Source organism: Rana temporaria, chromosome 3 (assembly GCF_905171775.1).
Source record: "Rana temporaria chromosome 3, aRanTem1.1, whole genome shotgun sequence".
Lineage (NCBI taxonomy): Eukaryota > Metazoa > Chordata > Amphibia > Anura > Ranidae > Rana > Rana temporaria.
The window spans coordinates 124585826-124609500 of NC_053491.1; the positions used below are offsets into that span (position 1 = coordinate 124585826).

Here is a 23675-nt window from a genome sequence, read left to right on the forward strand (position 1 = left end):
AAGTCGTCATTTGGAATAGGAAGGAAGAGTTACAATGGAGAGTTGAAATCCAGTGTCGAAGTTGTAAATAACTAAACCATTCTGTAGGGGGTGCGTCATAGGTTACACAAATATGGGCTCCTTATGTTGCATACAGGGAGCGGTTAGGATAGGGGAGGGGAGAGCTGAGGGGTCAGGGAGAGGCGTGGATTGGTGGAGGGGTCTTTTCTAAAAAAAAAATCTCTCTCTCTTTCCTTTGTTTTTATCTTTCTTCTTTTCTATGGTTCTGTTCTAGGCCTGAATCTCTAGGGCATTCTTCTAAGGGAAGGGGGACAACAAGGGGGGGTCCCAGGTTAGCAAAAATAAAAAAAGATAAAGTACTACAGTAGAACAGGACAAAAAACATGGTTAAAATTAAAAATTAGGCGATAGAGGAGAGAGAACTCAAGGGAAGGGAATTCTCCTTTCCTTTTTTCTTTTTCGTTTGTGGATATGTTGATGGTTTGTAAAGAGTAAGTAACACAAATGGAAAGAAGATGTTATGAGTAAAATAACAGAAATATTGTATAAATGTAACTCATGAAATGTTTTACTGTTATCTTTGTAAAGGAATAATCAAAATAAAGGATTTATAAAAAAAAATAGGTCACACAAAAGGAAGCCCAAGATGGAGCCTAAAAAGTGACGTACCTGTGAATAGCCGAGAGGAGGCCACCAGGCAAAAGCCAGGGGTTGGTCTAGCCCCGGAGGAAAGAGGAAGTTATTCAGGAGAGGAAGGAATGGGAGTAAGGGGGACATTAAATCTCTTGAATAGCGGACCGAGTCCCAGAGACGCAAGCTATGGGTCATGAGAGGGCTAAGAGAAGGGGGACGCAAAATTGAGGGAAGCCATAAAAGAGCCGAGACTGGGATAGGAGCGCAGTTTGGGATTTCCAGAAGTACACATTAAGGAATGTCCGAGGAAGCATGCAACATTGTTAGCTGTGAGAGATGTTCAGCTAGGTAGTACTTGGAGATGTTGGGGATACCCAATGGCCTTGACATTCTATTCTCTGCAAGATTTGGCAATCACAATTACAACTTAAGATACAACCAGCCTCACTGATAAAGAATAAATCTCCTACATAGCCAACTTGTATATGGATGTGCCATTGCCACTGTTTGAACACTGGATGGATCATTTTTACGCAGGCGTTTTAGCAAAGTAAAAATAGAAAACTGTGTCATAGCATATTCGCTTTACAGGTGCAGTTATGTGATTTATGTTGCGATTCAATGACAATTCATTTACCTGCAACAGGTAATATTGCATACTAAAATACAGCATATTGCCACTTACTAAACTATTATGACAAGGCTTAAAATTAATGATACAGCTGACTATAAATGTTCCCACCTCCTACCTACTCTGCATACCCTACATAAAAAAAAATCTGTGTACTTCCCTTTTTTAATCTGCTCCAGTCACATGATGCAAAAGTGTCCCTGTGTCAGTAAACAGCTTCTGCATACGGGAGGAGGGATCGCCAACAATAGATGGATTCTGGAAGCCTATGGGTGATGTCATGGCTCTGGGAATTCAAAGCCATCATCGAGCATCCAGTAAAGCCTAACATACACTGTTAGTTTTTTTTTCATTCAACCCAGCAGGCTGAATGAAAAAAAAATACTGACAGCTCAAGTCGGAGCCAATGTACTAACAATCCAATGTTAGTACATATATTTCCCCTTCAGTTCTGACAGTAGGATGGCCATCCGCCAGAACCTTCTGTCAGCGATTTCAGTCATTGGCTGAGAGCGCTGATCGGGAGCTGATCAGCAGACTTTTTTTGGTCATGACCCTTTGAGAGACGCTGGCCGAATGTCCAGCTTCTGTCGCAGTACACATGGGCTGAATGTCGGGCCGCTTCTATTGAAGAGGCCGATGCTGCCCAACATTCTGCCCGTGTTTGTACGAGGCTTTACTTAGAGGAACTGGAGCTGCTGGGTCATGTGACTAGACCAGACTTAAAAAAAGGTAAGTACACCGATCTTTTTTACACATGGTTTGCAGGATAAGTAGAAGGGGGTTAAAAAATTGTTATATTTAGCCATTACTAACACTTTAACATCTCTGAGTCTACTAAAGATCCATACACATTTGCTGATAATAAATGTGAAACCAGGCCAAGCTGGTAAGACCGATGGGAACCCTACTGTAGCTATTATAAGTTTGCTATTCCAGCGTGTGTTGGGAAAATAAATAAAAAGTGCAGTAGTTTCTAAATATGAGACTAACCGGACTGTGGACTTTTGTAAGAAGAGCTAACAATTCTTTTTCTTTTTTGCTTGGGGCACTAAAAGTTAGATCCAAAGTGTTGGTGAGTTTCTAAACAGCTCCCCCAGCTGGTGTCAAACTAAGGTCTTTAGTGCCTGGATGACTGTTATAATCGAGTTACTGCAAAAGAAATGACATGGCCATGATCAGACAGTCCGATCAATTCAAATAGCTGTTGAGTCTCCTGGGTACAAAACCAATTCTGAGACATGTATGAAATATGGCTTAGTGCTCCAGGATGGTTACAAAAAAAAAAGAACACAGAATTCAGAAAAATAGGTTATTTGTATTGCAAACAATGATGCATCATGGTACTTACTAGGACTGCATCACACCCCCATATAATTAACATATTTTAAGCAAATTCCTTTAAAATAAACTGTTCTATTTATATTATCCCTGACCTAATTTCACTGTTTATTTTATTATGACAACAGCATATATGCAGATGAGCCCAAAATGCATTGTTTTTATTTTATTTTATTTTTTTATAGCATAGGTAGTGTTTTTAGCTACCTAAGAGGTATACAACGTTGTATGTTACTTATTGAGCCTTTGAAGTATATTTTAAAAGATCAAATCCAATTTACTTTAGTCTATTATTACAAAAAAATAAACCAGTATTGCATTGCTGTACATGTCAAGATAATTTATTATTTATTTTTATATTCCCCAACTGATAGTAAGAAAATTAGGACATGTAAAAGACAATAAATACCAAAAGCAGTCAAGGCCCCTATAGGCAGCACACTGCACTAATGTAAATTATGGCCAGACAACATAACTTGTCACAGAGGATTATTTCTGCTTAGTGAGTCTGCAGGGGCCCCTTTGCTTCACCACTCAGCATTGACGAGAGAGAGCGAGGGAGAGAAAGAGAGCGAGGGACTAGCCATAGCCATTAGAAGCTACTGTGCCATTGATGTTTGAGCGCACTTCTGAACCGGCTTTTGTTGAGAATATCTGTGCAGAAAGCATGCGCTGTCCCAAATCTGCTGTTACTATGAGAAATGAGGAGCTGCTTTTAAGGTATGTTGCATACTCCTTTGTTTTAGCAGATGCTATTCAGTTGTCCTGAACGGTGTTTCCTATGAACCTGCTGTGTAATAAGTAGCTCTCTTTGCTGTTGAGGACTAAATTGTTACTGCTTACCTCCACAGCAAGAGCTGATTTTCTCTTAGGGGTAGGAAGGATAGCTTTAAAAGACCAGCTTGCTATCCCTTTCTCTTTCCATTAAAGTATATCAGTTGTTTATCATGCACAAAAATAATCCAAAAAAAAAAAAAAAGAAGCTAAGCCTTCATAACAGAGATCACTAAATGCCGCTTTAAGCTGGACTTAGCCTACCTAAACACTGTCATTAGGGTTCTGTCTTGTTCAGGGGACTTTAATATTATTAGCTCTTTACTGAAACTCAAGTTAAGTGTACAAAAAACTGCCTTGTATAATATCATTTTTAAATGCTGAAAACTGTATGTGAACTGGCCTCAGGTTGTGGGGGGGAAAAAAAAACAGTCTTTTGTTTATTTTCTACTAGACATTCTATCACCGAATGCATCTTTGGGGCTGACAATGGGACAGTCAAACAATGGAGCTGTCAAAGTAGCTTAATGCATGTCTGGGGCAGTATTTTCTCCCCTCAGCCCTATTTTCATTATCTCTATACTTCCATAATCTTGTTTGCTCAGACTAATGTCAGCACGGGCTATTAGGTATTGGCTGCTTATTGTTGTGTTTTTTTTTTTTCTTAATTTGCTATCCTCCGTTAAACCATACTTTCTGCAAAGCAAAGTCATGTCTTCAGGATTACAGTTCAGATTTATAGCTTAGCCATTCGTTAACTACGTTGGAAAACTTATTGATTTTAAAGGTCTTTAATAGGAGCATTAATCTTACAATTACCTAGTTCTCTGGAATTTTTCTTGCCATTTCCTAGAGGCATGATTTGAAGTTTTACATGCTTGTAGAATGATAGCAGACATTTATTAATAAGGAAATGATAGCGACCATAAAGCACGGGTCATGTTTTTTTTATAGCTCATCATATGTGTCTGTTCATACGTTTGTGCCTGAAAGTAATTTATCCTGGCAGTGGCTGGAAGTTATTTGAGGCTCTGGTTTCACAACAGTCATAAGGGCAGATCAGTCAGGCATACTGTATTCAATCTTTTTTTTTTTTTTTTTTGTAAAGTGTCTAAATCTTTATTTATGCTTTAGGCTTTACACTAACCTGCATTTTTTTTTATCTTAATTTGCATGCTTGATGCCTTTCTTCTTGTGCTGTTAAAAACAAAAGAACAAGATGACAAGTATAGCCTTTTTGGACACCTAAGCCAAATAGTTTTGTATTTGCTGTGTGTAGTGATTGCACATGCTCAGAAAGTTTAACATGACAGCCATCTATAAAAAAAATGCTGTGTTTCTAACCTTGTACGTGATGTACAATAAAGTTGTATAAATGCATATCAGACTTGTTTACGAAATAGCTTCAATGTGGAGATTAACTGCCTGGCAGCTCCCTCAGGTATTGACATACTGAGTGGAACAACCCTTGTTCCTTACTAGTGTATGTAATGTATGTGCTAAAGCCATTAGTTGTAGCATACATTGCATGTTTATCATTTATACAGGTTGGATTTATGTTTCTGGTTGGTGTCATACATCTTGCAGCATTATTTCTAAACAGCTTTTTAAAGCTTAGCATTCTGTGCAATTTGAAAGATTTGACAGAGGGAAGCAAGGGAGCTTAAAACAATTCTGTCCCTGAATGACCCCAAAACAGTTTATGTTGTTGCAGAAATGACAGCTCCCTTGATGGGAAACCCATGCCTGCCTATCTATCTATCTGTCTATCTATCTATCTATCTATCTATCTATCTATCTATCTATCTATCTATCTATCTATCTATCTATCTTTGTTCTTTACCCGTCAGCACTATTAACTTTCCCTTTAAAATAGGCCTTTATACATTAATACCTTTACATGTTAAATTTAGCCAACATAAAACGTATTACAAAGTGTTTATTTTACACCTATGATCACCAGCTCTTCAGCACACACGGGGTTACCCGAGTGTCACACATTTATGTTGAAGCAAATAAAAGCTGCTATATATGCAATGCAAGTCTTAAAGGGTTCATTTGGCAGCTGACAAATGTATGTATGCATGTATGTTATACCGTACCCATTTCAATGTAATTTGTTTATCAGTAATTTGACCGTTCTCCTGTGCGGTGCATGTACACATATATTGTTGTTTGACTGAATTAAATAATCTTCATTTGCATGTTGTATATTTAATTTCCTTGGTTCATCTGTAAAAGCTGAGCTTTTTGTTGCTGTGGATGCTTCTGATTTCCTAGCACAGACAGTGCCTCATTTATTGCTAGCTAGCAGCTGCTATCATCCATACACCATTCCATTGCCACCTACTGAGAGGGCGTGCAAGGTGGCTCATTTTGAAGCCAATGCAAATGCCACTTCATGAATCAGTCAAAAGATACTGCTGAGGAAGTGAGACAGCTGCAGATCTCTGCTAAAGACCCAAGTGTCACCTGTACCCCAGGCCTATCTACCCCCATTTGGAAATACCTGGAATCCAGCCTACTTGTGTAACTGCTTTACCATTCCACTGATTATCTCTTTAGAAGAACTGCTAGATGCCTATAAGAAATTTTTATAATAGTCCTTATTAATATGCAGCTCATGTACATGTATACCATGAATACACATTTAATGGTATTGTAATTATAAGGATTAGTATTCTGTATTTTCTAAATATGGAGATAACAATGTTAGTTCTTTGGGTTCTCTTTTATTTTTTATTATTATTTTTTTTTTTAATTTTTCTTCTTTTTAAATGTGAAATAGTTCCATGGTGCTCTTAGCACGTATCAGTTCATAGAAAGTACAGTTTTTATTGCTAAGCAGAGATGTGCACCTTCCTGCAATAACAAAGTGACCTTTACAGCCATAAGGCGTGAATAGCAGAAATTGAAGAGTAAGGTGCTGGTCAGACACTAGTAAGCTTGTCAATATCTGTTGTTATGAAGGCAATGAGTTATCCGGTTTAGAAATTGCAGGAAGTGCGGTAGTTGATCCTTCAATGATTAGGAGCAAAGAAAAGTGAAAATAACAAACCCACTGTACCTATGTCTGGAGAAGAAGGAAAATCGTATTATGTTAAACTGAGATTTGGGCTGCTGCACAGATACCGGATGACAGGAGCAGAGTGTATTTATCGTGGCACTTGTTAAATGAATGTGTCCAGCTCCTGTTTTTTTTTTTATTTAAGTCTGCCCTTTGTGTGAGCTGTTGATCTCTTGTGGCTTAAGGTGGACTAAATCTGAATGAGAAAATGCTTTACATTTCATCTCCTACAGCTGCCAAGGAGGACAGCCAAGACAATTTGGCAAGCTTGGCTACAAGTTTAACCTCTTAGCTACAAGAAGGCATTTGCTATCTGGAAATCAATGAGTTAAAAAGCACATACTGCACATTTCTTAGGATTATATCCATAGAAAGCACATTTAGATCTGGAATTAGGGGCCTATTTGTAATGGCTTAAAACCAATGTATCACCATTTTGTTTAAAGGAGCAACATCTGGGCAATTTCTTCCCACATATTCTCATATAACGCCATGGGTAAAAAAAATCCAGCAAAATTTTATTTTTTTGTAAACTAATTTTTCTTAAAGGACTAGTGCCAAAGAAAATAGGAAACGTGTAATGCAAGAAAATGTTTTTGTCTTGCAGATATTAAGAAACTACACTACATCATAGTTGTGGTTCTCTGCCATCCGTTGTCCAACAGTCTGCAATATTATCATCATCACATAATGTATTCACATACTCATTGTTAAATTACAATAAAACTCAAGTGTGTCTGTTATCAAATTGAAGTGTATAAGATTGCAAACTATACCTTTGGGGCTCCAAAACAAAGAGGAACATCAAATTAATATTCATACCCAGAACTTTGCAGGCAGAGTAGCTTGGGCTCGGATGCTTAGGAAGTCATTCAGGAGTAAATCAATACTAATTATTGTAATCAGCAGGGTTAATTAGCTGAAGATGCTGCTGATGGAAAGTTCATTGCTTATAGCCCCGAAATACACCTAACTTGATGAAACCTCAACTAAAATGGCAGATGATGTCTGGAGGAGCGAAACATGATTTCCCATTTCCAAAACCCAAAATATTTGCATCTGTCATTTTACAGGTAGACTAGATAGTGTATGGAGTACAATTTTTAGGCAGCGTACATATTGATGAGATTGCCAGTTTTGGAATATGAAGATTGTCAGTGGAGAACTTTCCTACTTCTCAAGCCAAAAAAAGACAGTTTATGCAATAATTAAACTCTGTGGTATATTTCCACTGCTCGTGTATCTAGAAGCATATTCAGGTTTAAATTTCCTTATGCAATCCTTTGCAGAATTATTTTTTGTAAATTATTTCTATTTTTTAATGTGATTTCAGTGTTACTGTGTTTAATACAATTACTGAAATAATGTCACATGAACATGAGAGTTGAAAGGTTTTATTTAATTACATGTGCATGTGATATACAGCGACTCATCCTGGCCAATCCAAGGCTGAGCTGATAAAAGATAAAATATTGTTTGTTAGAAATAGAACAGTTATTCTTACATTTTCACATTAGTAAATAAACCCTCCTTACCATGCCTTGTGGACACTGAAACTAGCTTTATTTTCTCTAGTTGCATTTATGTATATTTATGAGTGATTACATATCTTTAGCTTCCTATTGTCTTTCAGATTGTTCCAGTTTAACACTTTGCTTTATCTACTCAAAAGAAAATATAATTTTCCGTTCAGTATATTAAGACCACAAAGTCTCAATTCAAGTACAAATCATAAAATAATACATTATAAAATATACATGTTTATGTATGAAAGATAACATTGTAGTGTTCTAGCTATGTTTCAAGTTACTGAAGAATAAAAACAACCCTGGGACCATTTTGTAAATCAGGAAATGCCAAAGAAAATGTGCATTTTAAAATTCACCAGGGAACTTGTTCTCTTAAAAGTGAAAACAAATAACACAGTGACAATTGTTGATCTTGTTTGCATCGAGGTATATGTCATGACCCGGTAAACCAATTTATACGGCAAGTAATGCTATAAATATGTATACCCCAAATTCCCATGAGGAAAGCAGCAAAAGTAGAACTAGGCTGTGCAAAACATTTTGTGATGTCTCTAGACGACAAGGCACCATTGTGTGCTTATTCAGTAAGAGTCTCTTTAAGTATTCCAGTTTTTTTGTTCTTCTGGGGAAAAAGCCTTACTGTGAGCCTTCAATGGCCATCACAAAACAGCATTTAGTTATAGCCGGTTTGGCTTTTTCATACTGGTCATTAAAATCTATGTATGCAAAGAGGAAGTGCCCCCCTCCCTATTAGATGCACACATTTCACTTGTGATGGGAACTTCATATACTATATCTATACAATGGATCTTTGTCAAAAAAAGGTAGCATCCTTTTTTTCCTGGCACATTTTATCAGTATTTATAATATTACTTAACTAAGGTTATATAATCATGCAGTGATAATTACACACAGATATGTATACTAGGCAGTGAAATGTGTTGTGCAAAATATGATACCGAATAGACACTTGTGCAATTTATCTTTCTATTATCTATAAAATAAAAATGTATAGGCTTCAATGAGTTACCATAGTTTGCATTTTTTTCCCTGTTACACAGTATTATCTAATAAAACATTATATTCTTAATCATTAACGTATGAATTTATAGCATGTGCTATGTTCTATCTTATGTCCACATTCTGATTCTTCTGTGGATATAATGGACGTAAGCTTTTCTTACTAGAAACTTTGTGTGGGTAATGCAATATTACACACAATAAACACATAGGATATCTGTATAGCTAGTCTAAGTACTCCATTGTGTCTGAACTTTTTCTATCTCAAGGCCCCTAATATTGTTTTGTTAATCTGCACTAACTCAGATGTTGAAATTATGCTTTTATTGTGCAAGAATTTGACTGTAGAAAAGTACATAAATGGGCCCAGCCTATTGATTTGGGGAAAATAGACCTTATCGTTTAGAGGATTTTTGTGACCCTTCAGAGAATGAATGAATATCAGATACACATAGGTGTGCGCAGCCTATTGCATTATGGTGTGCACTCCAAAGCTCAAACACATACTCACGATGAAATGGAAGGGGGCGGTAAGTTATATATTTACCGTCCCCTTCTCCCACTCATCCTTAAACATCCCTGCAGCAACAGCCAGAGGGAGAGGAGAGTAGGGAACCAGGCAGCGCTGCAAGGGGAAGGAGGGGGGAACCTAGGCAATAGGGGGAATCTGTGCTGCACAGGGTGATTAGGGTGTGCCTGGGTACATCTGGCACACCCTGTGTGCAGGCCTATGCAGATACATATTATGATGGTCAGGCTAGCTGTCTGTGTATGTCCAACATTATAACAAATAAGTAGCACAGAATGTAGGAACACATTGAATGGAGCCTCAATCATTCATTTGAAACTCAGCAGACTGCTGTTAGAACTTTTGATCTTGGTGCTCAGAGTCTTTTCTTCTGCCTTTATTGTAAGGTAAAACATCTTGTCTTGCCATATACAACAGGTGGTCATTTAATTAAAAAAAAGACTTCATGTAGAGGCATTTTGTTCCATGGAACATATTGTACATTTTGGACTTTGAAGACATGCAGAAAGAACCATTCACATGGTTTACTGTAGGCTGACAATAGATTCATATTATTTATTTATAAATGGTGGTAATGAACCAGTCAATGTAGGATTTGTTTAGTAGATTAAATTCTCAATGTATTATCCCAGCAGATGCCGAGAGCTTTGCTCCTACACATATATACAGCTCCCTCATTGAAAAATTCCAAAAGTAGCATATCATTTTTTCCAAATGGCTAAGACAGCAGTGCACACATGAACACAGGTGGTTGCTTATTATAAAAATAATGTACAAATAGGTTTGCCGATTGTGTTTTTTACACACAGCAACTCATGTATAATGAGCAAATTAATAATAATGTCATAGCAACAAATGAAATGAAATATGTGCTTGTAAAAACACAAAGATGGCCATTGCTGGAACTCTTATGAAACCATCATGCCTATCTTACAGCTATGGTACTTCTGAGTCATTGACCTAGTATCAAATCTGGATCTTTAACTTAACTTACAACATAGGGGTCAGGGGCCTGGAAAGTGTTGAAGAGCATCGGCCTGACAGCCAAACAACAACAATTTTCATTAGGTGGTCAGCATAGGGTTCCTTTAACAATCATGCAGATTTTAATTAACTACAGGTACAAAATCACCCAGTAATTTTTCCATTGTATGTGCTATCTCCAAAGGCTTATTAAACATATAGCCTTAGCAAAGAAAAAACATGGATATGTGCTAAGGGTAGTTAATAATAAAAAATAAAAAATAAATCAGTTTTCATATTACTGAAGTGGGATCAGATATATTTTTAATAGTTGTTCTGGATTATTGTACATTATTTGTGCCTCCGAACATTTTTATATAAGCCAGGTCATTATGTCTAAATTTACCTGGCCTGATATCCACAGCACCAGAAAGTTTACTGGACAGTCATGCAGAATGGGCAAGGCTGCAAGTAATACATTGGACATATAGGGGGTAATTTACTAAAGTTGAAAAGTGTAAAGTCTGAGGCCCCGTACACACGACCGAGTTTCTCGGCAGAATTCAGCCAGAAACTCGATCGGAGCTGTGTACACTTTTCAGCGAGGAAGCCGACGAGGAACTCGTCGGGCCAAATAGAGAACATGTTCTCTATTTCCTCGTTGTTCAATGAGGAAAGTTGGCCCGCCGAGATCCTCAGCGGCTTCAACACAGAACTCGACGATGAACTCGATGTGTTTGGCACGTCGAGTTCCTCGGACGTGTGTACGGGGCCTGATGCAGCTCTGCATAGACACTAATCAGCTTCCAGGTTTTATTGACAAATTTAAATTGAACAAGCTGAAGTTAGAAGATTATTGGCTACTATTCACAGCTGCACCAGATTCTGAGTGCATTAGTTTTAGTAAATTATCTCAACAGTCATTAACAGAGAATTATATTGCCCTTGGTGGAAATTTCCTTCCAATTCCCTGTTGTTTTTGAGTACAGTCATAAGCATAATGCCGTAATTTACAGTTTAGATTACAAAAGAAATATGCTTACATAGCATGATATGAGCACGATATTGCTTTCTAAGTAACGACATTCATCTAATATCTATGTCTAATTTGAAGTGTCATAAAGAATGATATATTCGGAACCGTGAAGACTAATATGTTGAGCTAAGGTGCTTCTTTAAAAAGTGACCCATTATATAGTTTTCTATCACCTGTATAGTTTACAGCTGCCAAGAAAAACAATTGCTCGGTGCACTCCCTGTAAATCCACAGGCTCTTGGCATTAGGAAAAATTGTAAAATAGGTTTTTGTTGGGATTACAGATGAGATAAACTCTCTTTGAAATTGATATCACCCCTCCTCATGCTGTCATGACAGATTATTAACTGCAGGTGTTATTTTTTGCCGTGCAGTGTGTTCACTGTTAGCACATATTTATTTGTGTGTCAGTCCTATATTAGGTAACTGGAAATGGCATCTGGTGAGAAAGCATGTCACCATGCCTGGAAAGACATGTATTATCAGGGCAGCACGGGTTGTTGGCACCTTGGCCCATTTCCTCTTGACCTGTACAAGGATGCACTACATAGATTTGTGAGAAAGAATTACAGTTTATGCATCTGTGCTGGCAGCCATACAAAGGAACAGAAACCTGGAAGCCTTCTTTCAAATATGATTGAAATACACTTGTTCCAGTTTCTGGATTCTAAAGATAAGACTCTTGTCGGAATCGACAGAAACACATATGTAGGCCATGAATATATTTACTCTCTGTCTTGTAGACAAGATGAATTAGATAGCTACATCCCTTGGATTTCATTGGGAAAACTTGGAGGGCAAATGTTTAAGTTTTCCATTAGGCTAATGGATGAGAGAAACATCAGAATAGTACTCCCTTTACCTAGTTCCAATATAGCTATATGGCAGGAGCAGCCTTCTGTGAGGCTGACTTACGAAAAGAGTAGAAGATTTTTTTAATTTCAATGAACCAATCATGTGCAAGGGAACCCCAATCTTTTATTTGCCCCCTGAACATAAATGGCTTTTCAAAGTGAACAGAGGTTCACTGGGTTATGTGAACTTTCTACTCCTTTAATAAATCAAAGTCTTTGAATTGTACCATCCAGCATGGGGAAAACAAGATCACTCCAACTCTTTTGAATATAAATTATATACAAAATAACATCTTTTTGTTCTTGTGCATGCATAGAGTGATCCTAAGTTTACCCCCACAGGTTTCTTGACCTTTACCTTTGCCAAAATATGTAGCCATCTCATAGGCGTGTGCAGGGGGTGTGCCAGGTGTGCCTGGGCACAACCTAATCAGTCTTTGCAGTGCCCACTTCCCCTACTGCCCAGGCCTCCTCGGGTCCCCCCCCCCCCAGTGCTGCTGGCTTCCCTCCTCTCCCCCCTTTCTGCAGGAGATGTTTCAGGATGGAGAATAGGGTCACTGCGCCATTTACCAACCCAAATCTTTGCTTATTGAACACACTCACTCACTGTGTTAAGCACAGTTTACTATGCTTCGGTGTGTTTGAGCTTTGGGGTACACACCCTAATGTAATAGGCTGCGCACACCTATGAGCCATCTGTACAAGTCATGCATACTTAAAGAGAATCTGCTACTTTATATATTCAGGGCAAAGTGACAGAGTCTCTTACTTGCACCCTCTTTTCCTTCTTCAACACACTTATGCTCACTTTCCCTACACTATTTCATTGCTCCCTCTTAGCCATCATAAATATGCAGAGCTTTCGGGTATGGTGGAGCATGTATCCTCCTCTCATGATGAGATTGTTTTCTCCAGTCCATACTCACTGTGGACAATGTCTTAAATCCTGTGTAAGCTCTGACACCATTTGGTTCAGAGTTTACATGATGTTTTACTCCCTAAGGTGCATAGCTGCAGGGAGAATGGGAATGGAAAGTATAAGTTTATCAGAAGGTAGGCTAGTAAGAGACTATGTTGCTTTATCTCGAATGGGCAGTGATCGGTTCTCTTAAAATAAAATAAAACTAGTGACGGTTAAAAAAGACATGAATATATATATATATATATATATATATATATATATATATATATATATATATATATATATATATATATATATATATATATATATATAAATATGCAGTTATATTTATATATGTGCTTGTGAAAAAAATGCAAGGACATTAACTGGTCATGATAGCCTGAATACTGTAGTGGTTAAGGGGTTTGTAAAGGATTTTTTTTATCCTAATAGCTTAATGCAGTGCTGTTTTCATGTCCTCATTGTTCGTTTTTGATCTCAAGTTGCTGTAATTCTTCTCTGATCTCCACACTTCCTGGTTGTCTGTTTCCTGATAACCACAGTACTAAGAGCTTTCTCTCTGTGGTCACTTATCAAGGAGGTGTGATTACTGTGTGTCTAAAACCCCTTAGCACCAATCAGTTTCGTTTAACAAACCATCACTGCCCTGTATTGGCTCTGTGGCTCTGTACATCACAGAAGCAGGAAACAGCATGCAAAAACGAAACTGAAACTGTAGGTTTGATTGATTTTTTATCTATTTTTAATAATTTTTAAAAGGAAATCAGTTAGCTATTATGTCTCTATACCAGGGATATGCAATTGGCGATCCTCCAGCTGTTGCAAAACTACAAGTCCCATCATGCCTCTGACTCTGGGTGTCATGCTTGTGGCTGTCAGAGTCTTGCTATGCCTCATGGGAATCGTAGTTCTGCAACAGCTGGAGGTCCGCTAATTGAATATCCCCGCTCTATACCCTGTAAACAGTAATTTCAGCAAAAAAAAAAAATGTTTCCTTTACAACTCCTTTAAATGTCTGCATTCAATGAGAGTTATCACTGAAAGTCTACATTATAAATGACTTTAGTAGAGAGTTTTAATTGCAGTAACCAAAAGCAACAAATCAGAATCAATCATGTCTGACTTCTGATTGGTTACACCTAACAATTAAAACACATGGGCCCGGATTCACAAAGCACTTACGCCGACGTAGAACAAATACGCTGACGTAAGTGCAAATGTGCGCTGTCGTATCTATGCGCCGGACCCACAAACTAAGATGCCCCTAAAAATAGGCTTCATCCCGCCATCGTAACTTGCCTACGCCGGCGTATAGTGGGCGCATATTTAGGCTGGACGCATGTAGCGCTCCCATTGATTTGCAATTCAAATATGCAAATGAGGGAAATACTGCGATTCACAAACGTACCTGCGCCCGACGCAGGCTACGCGATGTGCGCGTAAGTTGAACGTCCGGCGTAAAGTTAAGCCCCATAAAGGAGGTGTAACCCAGCAGCAGACATGCAAAGGTCTGCACCAGGGAACTCAAGCCGGCGTATTTTACGTTGTTTACGTTGGAGGTGTGTCTGGCTGGGCGTAGGTTACGTTCACGCCGTAGGCAGTGTTCCGGCATAGTTTAGGCAGTTGTTTCGACGTGGTTGTGAGCATGCGCAGAGGGATGCGTCCAAGTGAGGGTGCATGCGCAGTTCATTAAAAGTACTTGTCTGGCGTTCGGACCATCATTTGCATGGGGTCACGCCTCATTTGCATGGGTTTGCATGGGTCAAGCCCACTTCCACCTACGCCGGCCTGCGCCTTCGAAACCTACGCCACGGCGCCGCAGCGTGGGGAGCACTGGCTTCCTGAATTCCATGCTTGCCTCTCTGCACTGCATCGGTGTGGCGTACATTGGTTTGCGCTACGGCGGCGTAATGTGCCCCAGCTCTCTGTGAATCTGGGCCCTATTTTTTTATTGAAAAAGATAATTTAGTGAAACTTAAGTGGACTTTAAATGACAGTGTACTCTAACGTAAGATAGGCTACTAAACTTTGTGTAGTGATTTGGGGTAAAAGAAGAAGAACACTACATTGAAGTAAAATATAATTTTAGCACTTACAAAGCTTTTTAACATTTCCCTATTTTTTTTTAGTTTTAAAACATTGCTTCTAGTGTGGCACTTTAACAAACACAATAACAAGATAAAATAATCTTTATGAAATACTAAACATCATTGGACGTTCCTGTCAATTATAAACTAAACTAGAAAGTGTGATAAACTGTACTTATGCCAGGCCAATGCGTTCAGTGACAAGATGATCTAGGTCTGTGTCCTCTGCTAACCTGAGATGTGTACATTCTCTGTAATCTTTGCTTCTCATCCCCATAACCTTACATAACTTTCTGCATGGATAGTTGTAATCTGTCTGGCTAACTGTAACAGATCTGTTTTTCTAAAGCTACTTAGCATACTTTCTAAAAAGTATGATGCATATATGGCTGTATAATTGCACTGTGTGCATTTGCATTTAAAATCTAATAATGTAAAGCAAATTACTTTCTATGTCATTTTTTCTAGGAACCAGGGGGCTAGTCTCACTGATATTTCCATAACTTTGTAACATTCATATTGTTTTTCTTTATCTTTTGCAGTCTCAGCAAAACATAGGTTCTGCATGCTAGACATTTTGTAGTAGATGCTTAGGTTCATGTGCAAGGGTATACTGTTTTTACCAATAGATTTTTTTGTATCATACAAAATCAAGTGTTGGACCAAATGTATTTTTGGTCTTAAAGGGGTTGTAAAGGTAAAAAAAAATTTCCCTAAATAGCTTAATTTTCCTTAGTGCAGTCCTCCTTCACTTACCATTTTGCTTTTAAATGTCCTTATTTCTTCTGAGAAATCCTCACTTTCTGTTCTTCTGTCTGTAACTCCACACAGTAATGCAAGGCTTTCTCCCTGGTGTGGAGAAAGTCTCTTGAGGGGGAGGGGGCGAGCAGGAGTGTCAGGACGCCCACTGACACACAGTTCCTTTCTCTATCGGCAAAGTAGAGAGCGTCCTGACTTGCCTGCTCACCCCCTCCCCCCTCAAGTGGCTTTCTCCACACCAGGGAGAAAGCCTCGCATTACTGTGTGTAGTTACAGACAGAAGAACAGGAAGTGAGGATTTCTCAGAAGAAATAAGGACATTTAAAAGCAAAATCGAAGGCTGTGGTAATACTATTTGTGCTGTAGTATTACATAATACTACACTTGATGTCTTTAAATACACAGTGGTAATGTTGGCACTTACTTTGGGTATTTGATATTGCGAACAGAAGGAGGATGACCCCACATTTTCTGGCTCAATCCAACCCTCTCGCTTGCCTGTAGTAGGATTTTGGGGTTGGTTTACTAAAACTGGAGCATTGAGAATCTGGTGCAGCTGTGCATCATAGCCAGATAGCTTCTAACTTCAGTTTGTTCAAATAAGCTTTGACAATAAAACCTAGAAGCTGATTGGTTTCCTTGCAAAGCTGCACCAGATTTTGTACGCTTCATTTTTTAGAACACGTCCTCCTTTGTGTTGTTTAATGGGATACAGCTAAGTGTATAGAACCACCTGAAAACAATCTTGGTTAGCTGCCATTTTGTAAAGACTAATAATGTGAACACTGCACAGATGCAACTATGCACATACTCACACATGGAAATGTATTTGGCCGTTTTATCAAATGTACAGAGAGAATTACAATTCCTTTGGCCTGTAAAACAATTCACACTTGAATTACGCTTCAATGAATAGCACAATAATGTTGTCCTTTACGCCTCATTCACATGGGTGTACTTATGCTTACTTCCGTGTGAAGAGTCAGGTGTTCTGTGCATCTGTGTGTGGGCAATCCCAATCATGTCTACCCACATGCAACAGCTTCATGGACACAAATGATTGTCCCAATTTGACAGCCATGTGGGTATATTTCGATAAATGCGGACAGTGTGCATTCAGGGACACGCACCCACACCCGCATGGCTGTAAAATTGGGGCCTCTGTCTGTTTTCGTGTGGCAAGTTATCCTTGCTATCTTGTAAGTACACACTGAAAAGTATTAAAAAATGGGCTGTATGGGTTAAACATGACAATTACCTGCAGGTTACATTGCCATTAATAGGACTTTAATAGGATCTGAATTGCTTTTGTACCACTACAAGTCTCAGCACATATGGCTAAGCAAAGATAATGGTAATAGGAAATAGTCCTATGTTCAGATCATTAGTTGGAAGTCTTCCAGTCACAAAACCTTTTAGATAGATTTCAACGTTCTCCTCAGATGTAATTAACTTTTTCATTATCATTGTGTCTTTAACTGATTATTGAAAACAGATATTGTCTACCAAACTGGACTTTAGTGGAAAACAGTAATCTATTAATGTTAACATGGTAAGAAAAGATTGTAATCCTTTAAAAAATCAAAACAGCCGTACCTATCCCAAGAGCTGTGTAATCAGCAGCTTAGCTGCTACATTCATTACACTGTTTACAGGTAAATTGACATTTCCATCACCTAGCATGTTGTGTTGCATTGGCAGCTGATTTGCTAGTTTTAGAATTATTTATGGACTCAACTGTCTATTTTTAGAGATTTTGCATTATGCGGTAACACAGTAAAACAGTACGGATATCACAGATGGATGTGATCAGGAGGGTGATTGCCATGTGTTTAAATTTGAGGAAATAAATTCAAGCAAAAATAAAATTACGTATTGACTAAATAAGCTCCTCAATCGTATTTTTAAATAACTCATTGGTTTGTCTTTATTTTGTTATGTTAAGTCTTGTAGTTTCCCGCAAAGCATTGACTTGTAGCGCTGCCCCTTCCTTTCTCCTGAGATGGGAGGGGCAGCACTACACGCCAATGAGGCTTTACTATATTGCACAAGGATAATGACTGATAGGACTTTGTTTGTTGTATGATGCTGCTTTTCGCTATCTAATTACAGCATGAGTCTTCAAACTACGGCCCTCCAGGTGTTCAGGAACTACAATTCCCATCATGCCTAGTCATGTCTGTGAATGTCAGTGTGTTACAATGCCTCATGGGATGTGTAGTTCTACAACAGCTGGAGGGCCGTAGTTTGAGGATCCCTGAATTACAGGATTGGGTGGTCCTTGACCAAGTTTTATTGCTATAATGCAGTAGAGAAAAGTGAACCTGACTGTGTTGACAGGGATATCTGTATAAAAAAAAAATGTACCTATTTCTGCTGAAGTGACCTATTTGACTTAAAGTGGCAATCAAGGTAAAAATAAATGCACTTTTTTTTAGGTAAAAATAAAGAGCATTGCACCAGTAGATCAACCAGTAGATCATGGGTGCAATGTCCATCTCATGCAGACTCTCAAGATAGCTGTCTGCCCATACCTCTCATATGGGCAGGCAGGTACCTGGGAACCTGGGAACAGGAAGATTAATGAACTACAGGGGGGGTGCTCTACAGCATCCTTGCAGTTCATTAACCACTTAAAGGTTCACTAAAGGATTTATTTGTTTTAGCTAAATAACTTCCTTTACCTTACTGCAGTCCTGGTTTCATGTCCTCATTGTTCGTTTTTTGCTCTGATGTTGCTGTAATTCTTCTCTGTTCTGGACACTTCCTGGTTGTCTGTTTCCTGATGACCACAGTACTGGGAGATTCTAGTTTCATTTTCCAAACCATCACTGCTCTATGGCTCTGTACATGCACAGAGGCAGGATAACATGCAAAAATGAAACTAGATGCAAAAACGAAACTAGATGCAAAAACGAAACTAAAGGTACATTATATGATTGATTTTTATCTATTTTTAATCAATTTTAAAAGGAATCAGTTAACTATTACGTCTCTATAACCTGTAAACAGTAATTTCATAAAAACAAAAATTCCCTTTACAACTCGTGCGACGTGGCACCCAAACAAAATTTGCGTCCTTTTTTTCCCACAAATAGAGCTTTCTTTTGGTGGTATTTGATCACCTCTGCGGTTTTTAGTTTTTGCGCTATAAACAAAAATAAAGCGACAATTTTGAAAACAAATTATATTTTTTACCATAAAAAATATCCCCCAAAAATATATAAAAAAACATTTGTTTTCCTCAGTTTAGGGTGATACGTATTCTTCTACATATTTTTCGTTAAAAAAAATCGCAATAAGCGTTTATTGATTGGTTTGCGCAAAAGTTATAGCGTTTACAACATAGGGGGTAGTTTTATGGCATTTTTATTAATATTTTTTTTTACTAGTAATGGCGGCGATCAGCGTTTTTTTTTTGGTACTGCAACATTATGGCGGACACTTCGGACACTTTTGACACATTGTTGGGACCATTGGCATTTTTATAGCGATCAGTGCTATAAAAATGCATTGATTACTATAAAAATGCCACTGGCAGGGAAGGGGTTAACACTAGGGGGTAGGGAAGGGGTTAAGTATGTTCCTTGGGTGTGTTCTAACTGTAGGGCGGGTGGACTCACTAGGGGAAATGACTGATCGCTGTTCATACATTGTATGAACAGACCGCCAGGCATTTCTCCCCTGACAGGTCCGGAAGCACACACAGCTCCCGGTTCTCGCTCTGTAACGAGCGATCGCGGGTGCCCGGTGGTGATCGCGCCCGCCGGGCACGCGTGCGGGAGTCAGGAGCGAGTGCGCGCCCCTATTGGCTGCTCGGCGAGATGACGTATAGCTACGTGCTCTCGCCCAGCAGAGCCGACCTGCCGCCATATAACTGCGGCGGCTGGTCGGCAAGCAGTTAAGAACTATAAAGCCTCGTACACACGGCCGAGGAACTCGACGTGCCAAACACATCGAGTTCCTCGGCGAGTTCAGCACTGAAGCCGCCGAGGAGCTCGGCGGGACGAGAGCTCCCATAGAACAACGAGGAAATAGAGAACATGTTCTCTATTTCCTCGCCGAGCTCCTCGTCGGCTTCCTCGGCCGAAAGTGTACACACGGCCGGGTTTCTCAGCAGAATTCAGCCAGAAACTCGGTCGGAAGCTGAATTCTGCCGAGGAAACTGGTCGTGTGTACGGGGCCTAAGCCATCGGCCGAGTTGGCTGATGGTAGTTCTGATCTGTACTTAAATACTTATATTAATAATGCATACATGCATATATTTATCTATAGAATATTAAAAAGCCTGTTCACCTACCTGCTATAATATAAGGATATTTCAAATGTATTTTTATAGTAAAATACCTTTCTCCTAAAAATATCCACTTGGTTTTATTAGGAGTGTATCTTCAAATCAGTGAGTTGGGTGTTGTCAGATTGTCATGAATATTAGATAGATAGAACTCTGTGTTTTACTTCTAAAGTCATTTTCATGATCATCACTCACATGATCCGTGAGACAAAATTTGTTCCACATGAAAAAAGCCTCAGTGAAGAAATTCATTTTTACACCATGAAATACAGAACAGTTTTCAAGCAGTACTATAGATCACAAGACATTATGTAAAATGACTTTATGTTGAATTTCTATAGGTCTTAGAAGATTTAACGGGTGAATGGCATATGAGGTGCTACAGGTTTGAGGGAAAAGCTTTGCCAGTTTAAACCATTTGCTTTACCTCATTAGATGGAAATTCTTTATCTTAAAATGAACCTTACGGGGCAAAGATTAGGTTCATTTCAATGTCCATCTCTGAAGCAATTCATACTCCTGCTCTCTTCACTCCCCATGATCACGTTGGCTGCAGTACTTCTGGGTATGTGACAGCATGTGACCTAGTGTTCCTTATCCCACTTGACAACACTTGTGCTTGCTGATTGACTGCTCATGCACTCAGTGCTATAAAATGGGGTGAAAAGCATTCTTCTGCCCCATCAAAGCTCCGAGTTACAATGGTCTTTTTCAAAACCAGATGTGGTTTTACATCTATTTACTTCTATAACTACCTAAATCATTCAATTGGTGGTTCAGGTAAATAACTGTAAAGCCCCCACACACACATTACAGTCAGACTGTACAATCTTTACAATTTGTTTAAATGTAAAAAATATGTTTTCTGCCAAGTGAAAAGGCAGGTAGATGGAGGTTTCTGCAATCCCTATGGTTAAACCTGAACAACAGTCCATTTTCATTGGCCACAGTCCTGGCACTTCCTGGTAGAGTCAAAGCTTCCACTCTACCTTTTCTCATACCCATTCTTCTTGGAGGTAAGCCACTATAATGATGAGCCCAGAATAGATATATGAGAAAAGTGAGAGGTAAACCAATCAGTATTCAGGCATAGCAACAGGAACTGCTGGCTTTCACCAGAACCTCTAATTGCCTGAACTTTACACTTGTAAGCAATGTTTTTAAAGTGATAGGGGCACATTAAAACTGGATTAGGGTCAATAATTTATAATCATTACTGTAAGCCCTGGTTCACACTGGGCTGCGGGAGTGAAGCCGTGCGAGTTCAGCTGAACTCGTACGATTTCACTCCCGCTGGCAGTCCCGATTTCGGCCGCGATTTAAGAGACATCTGTGCAGGTTTGTGCACAGATGTATATGTAAATCGCAGCCCTAAATCGAAAAAAGTAGTACAGGAACTACTTTTTGAAATCGGTGCAGCGCCGCAGATGCGGCGTCGCATCGATTAGGACAGTGTCATTGCCGACAATTGCCGGCAAATGCCGCCGATTTGAGATGCGATTTCACAAGTGAAATCGCATCTCAAATCGAAGCAAATCGTACCCAGTGTGAACCTGGGCTAAAGGTAATTTCTGACTTTTAAAAAATATCTACCATAATTTTTTTTTTATATACAGGCTTTTTTACCAGTGAGAAATCCACACTTTAATATGGGTTCTGTCTTCTTTATTTCCATGTAGTAAGACTTGTGGCAACCATGTTCACTGTTCCCCTAGCCACATATCCCCTGTGTAGAGAGGTTTTCAGTGAAATATGACATAATTCTGTTATTGTTTGCTGTAGCAGGAAGACCAAGAAGTCGCAGACTTCTGGTCTGACCTGCCCACTAACATTGTATTACTTGATTGATAAGCCAAGAGCTTCCTGGCCTTTAACACCCATCCGCTTCTGCTCCTTTCTTATGTAATAATAAATGCATTAAAAGACAATGGCAGACATACAGAAACTAGTAAGGAATGATAGAGAAGTGTGCAGCAATGTGCTTCAAAAGCCTACAACTGGTACACTTCTAAGCCACGCAACCCTGTATCCTGGCCTAGGCCAACAAGGCCCAGGCCTAGGGCAGCACTTTGCAGGGGGCAGCACAAAAAGAGTCCCCGCTGGCTTGCACTACACTGTTAGGCAAATTAGTCTAGCGCCCCCATAAAGCGGCCGCATTGCTTCCGCCCGGGAAATTTTGCAACTGTGTGTGTGTGTGTGTGTCCTCACTGTGCTATGTTTCTGTTGCATCATTGGCATGGTTATATTTTCTTAGTCCTCTCAATAAAATTATCAGAAATTTGGGCTTAAAGTAGAACTATAATCAACACTTTTTTTTTTCATTTTAGATAGAGTAAGGGAGGGTTATAGCCCCTGTCAGTTTATTTTTTACCATCCCTGTCCAATTGCAGAGATTTCCCTTCACTTCTTGCCCCATAGCCAAACAGGAAGTGAGAGAAAAACTATACAAATTAAGGGAATCCATTGCCCACCCCCAGGGCCCTCAGAAACGAGTGCCCCCCCCTTGAAAATTGCAGGGTGGGTCTTAAAAATGGGGTGTGGCCTTGACAGGAAGGGTTGGGTCATATTTAAATTGGGAGGTGCAGAAGTTTAGTCAGGTCTAGGGCATCACAAAACCTAAATACACCACTGAATCCACCCCAAACTCACCCACAATCCATCTCATATGCATGCCCATTGGGTGCAATGACTTCCGCCCCAAACTCACCCACAATCCTGCTCATATGCATGCCTATTGTGTACAACAATTTCCACTCATCGCAAATCCCTCATCACGGTGGCAGCCATAGCTTCTTGTTCTTGAAAATAAGTATGTTGTCATTACATTTTAGAAGGTACACTTTACAAAAATAATGCAAGTGAAAAAAAAAAACAATTGTTTTTTTTCTATGATATAGGTGAGATTTTTAATTGATCCCGAAACTTGGCTTCCCCTTGGAAATTCCTGTTTAGTTTCAGTATTAGTAACGTTAGTAAGTTTCTCTTTTTTCTACACTCCTTGCAGTAGCACTAAGCAGTCCCTTTATATCACAATATATGTACTTGTCAATTTTACAAGTTAAGGAACAGCAGTTACGTTTCACCTGGAGTGCCACCTCTTTGGCATTTAATAGCAGCAAAGCCAAACGTTGCACTGGTTCTCTACTGAACCACTATATTTTAGTGATCAGGCTTAACCAGGCATAGAAAATAAATGTGGGATGGGTGTCTGTCTGTCTTTAAAAATGTTACAAGAC

General features: G+C 39.1%; 1 protein-coding gene across 17 annotated transcripts in view; it reads left to right on the top strand.

Annotated features, from left to right (window-relative positions):
- Positions 1-3134: 3134 nt before the first annotated feature.
- The window catches only part of CELF2 (CUGBP Elav-like family member 2), a 702444-nt gene continuing 681903 nt past the window's right edge, over positions 3135-23675 (top strand). For 5 of the 17 annotated variants that reach the window (XM_040343357.1, XM_040343358.1, XM_040343361.1 and 2 more), the window contains exon 1: positions 3136-3325. In XM_040343357.1, the coding sequence (XP_040199291.1) occupies positions 3219-3325 (107 nt within the window). In that variant the 5' untranslated portion in view covers positions 3136-3218. Of the gene's footprint in view, positions 3326-23675 lie in introns of all 17 variants that reach the window. The other 12 variants (XM_040343366.1, XM_040343367.1, XM_040343363.1 and 9 more) reach the window with 5 other exon arrangements.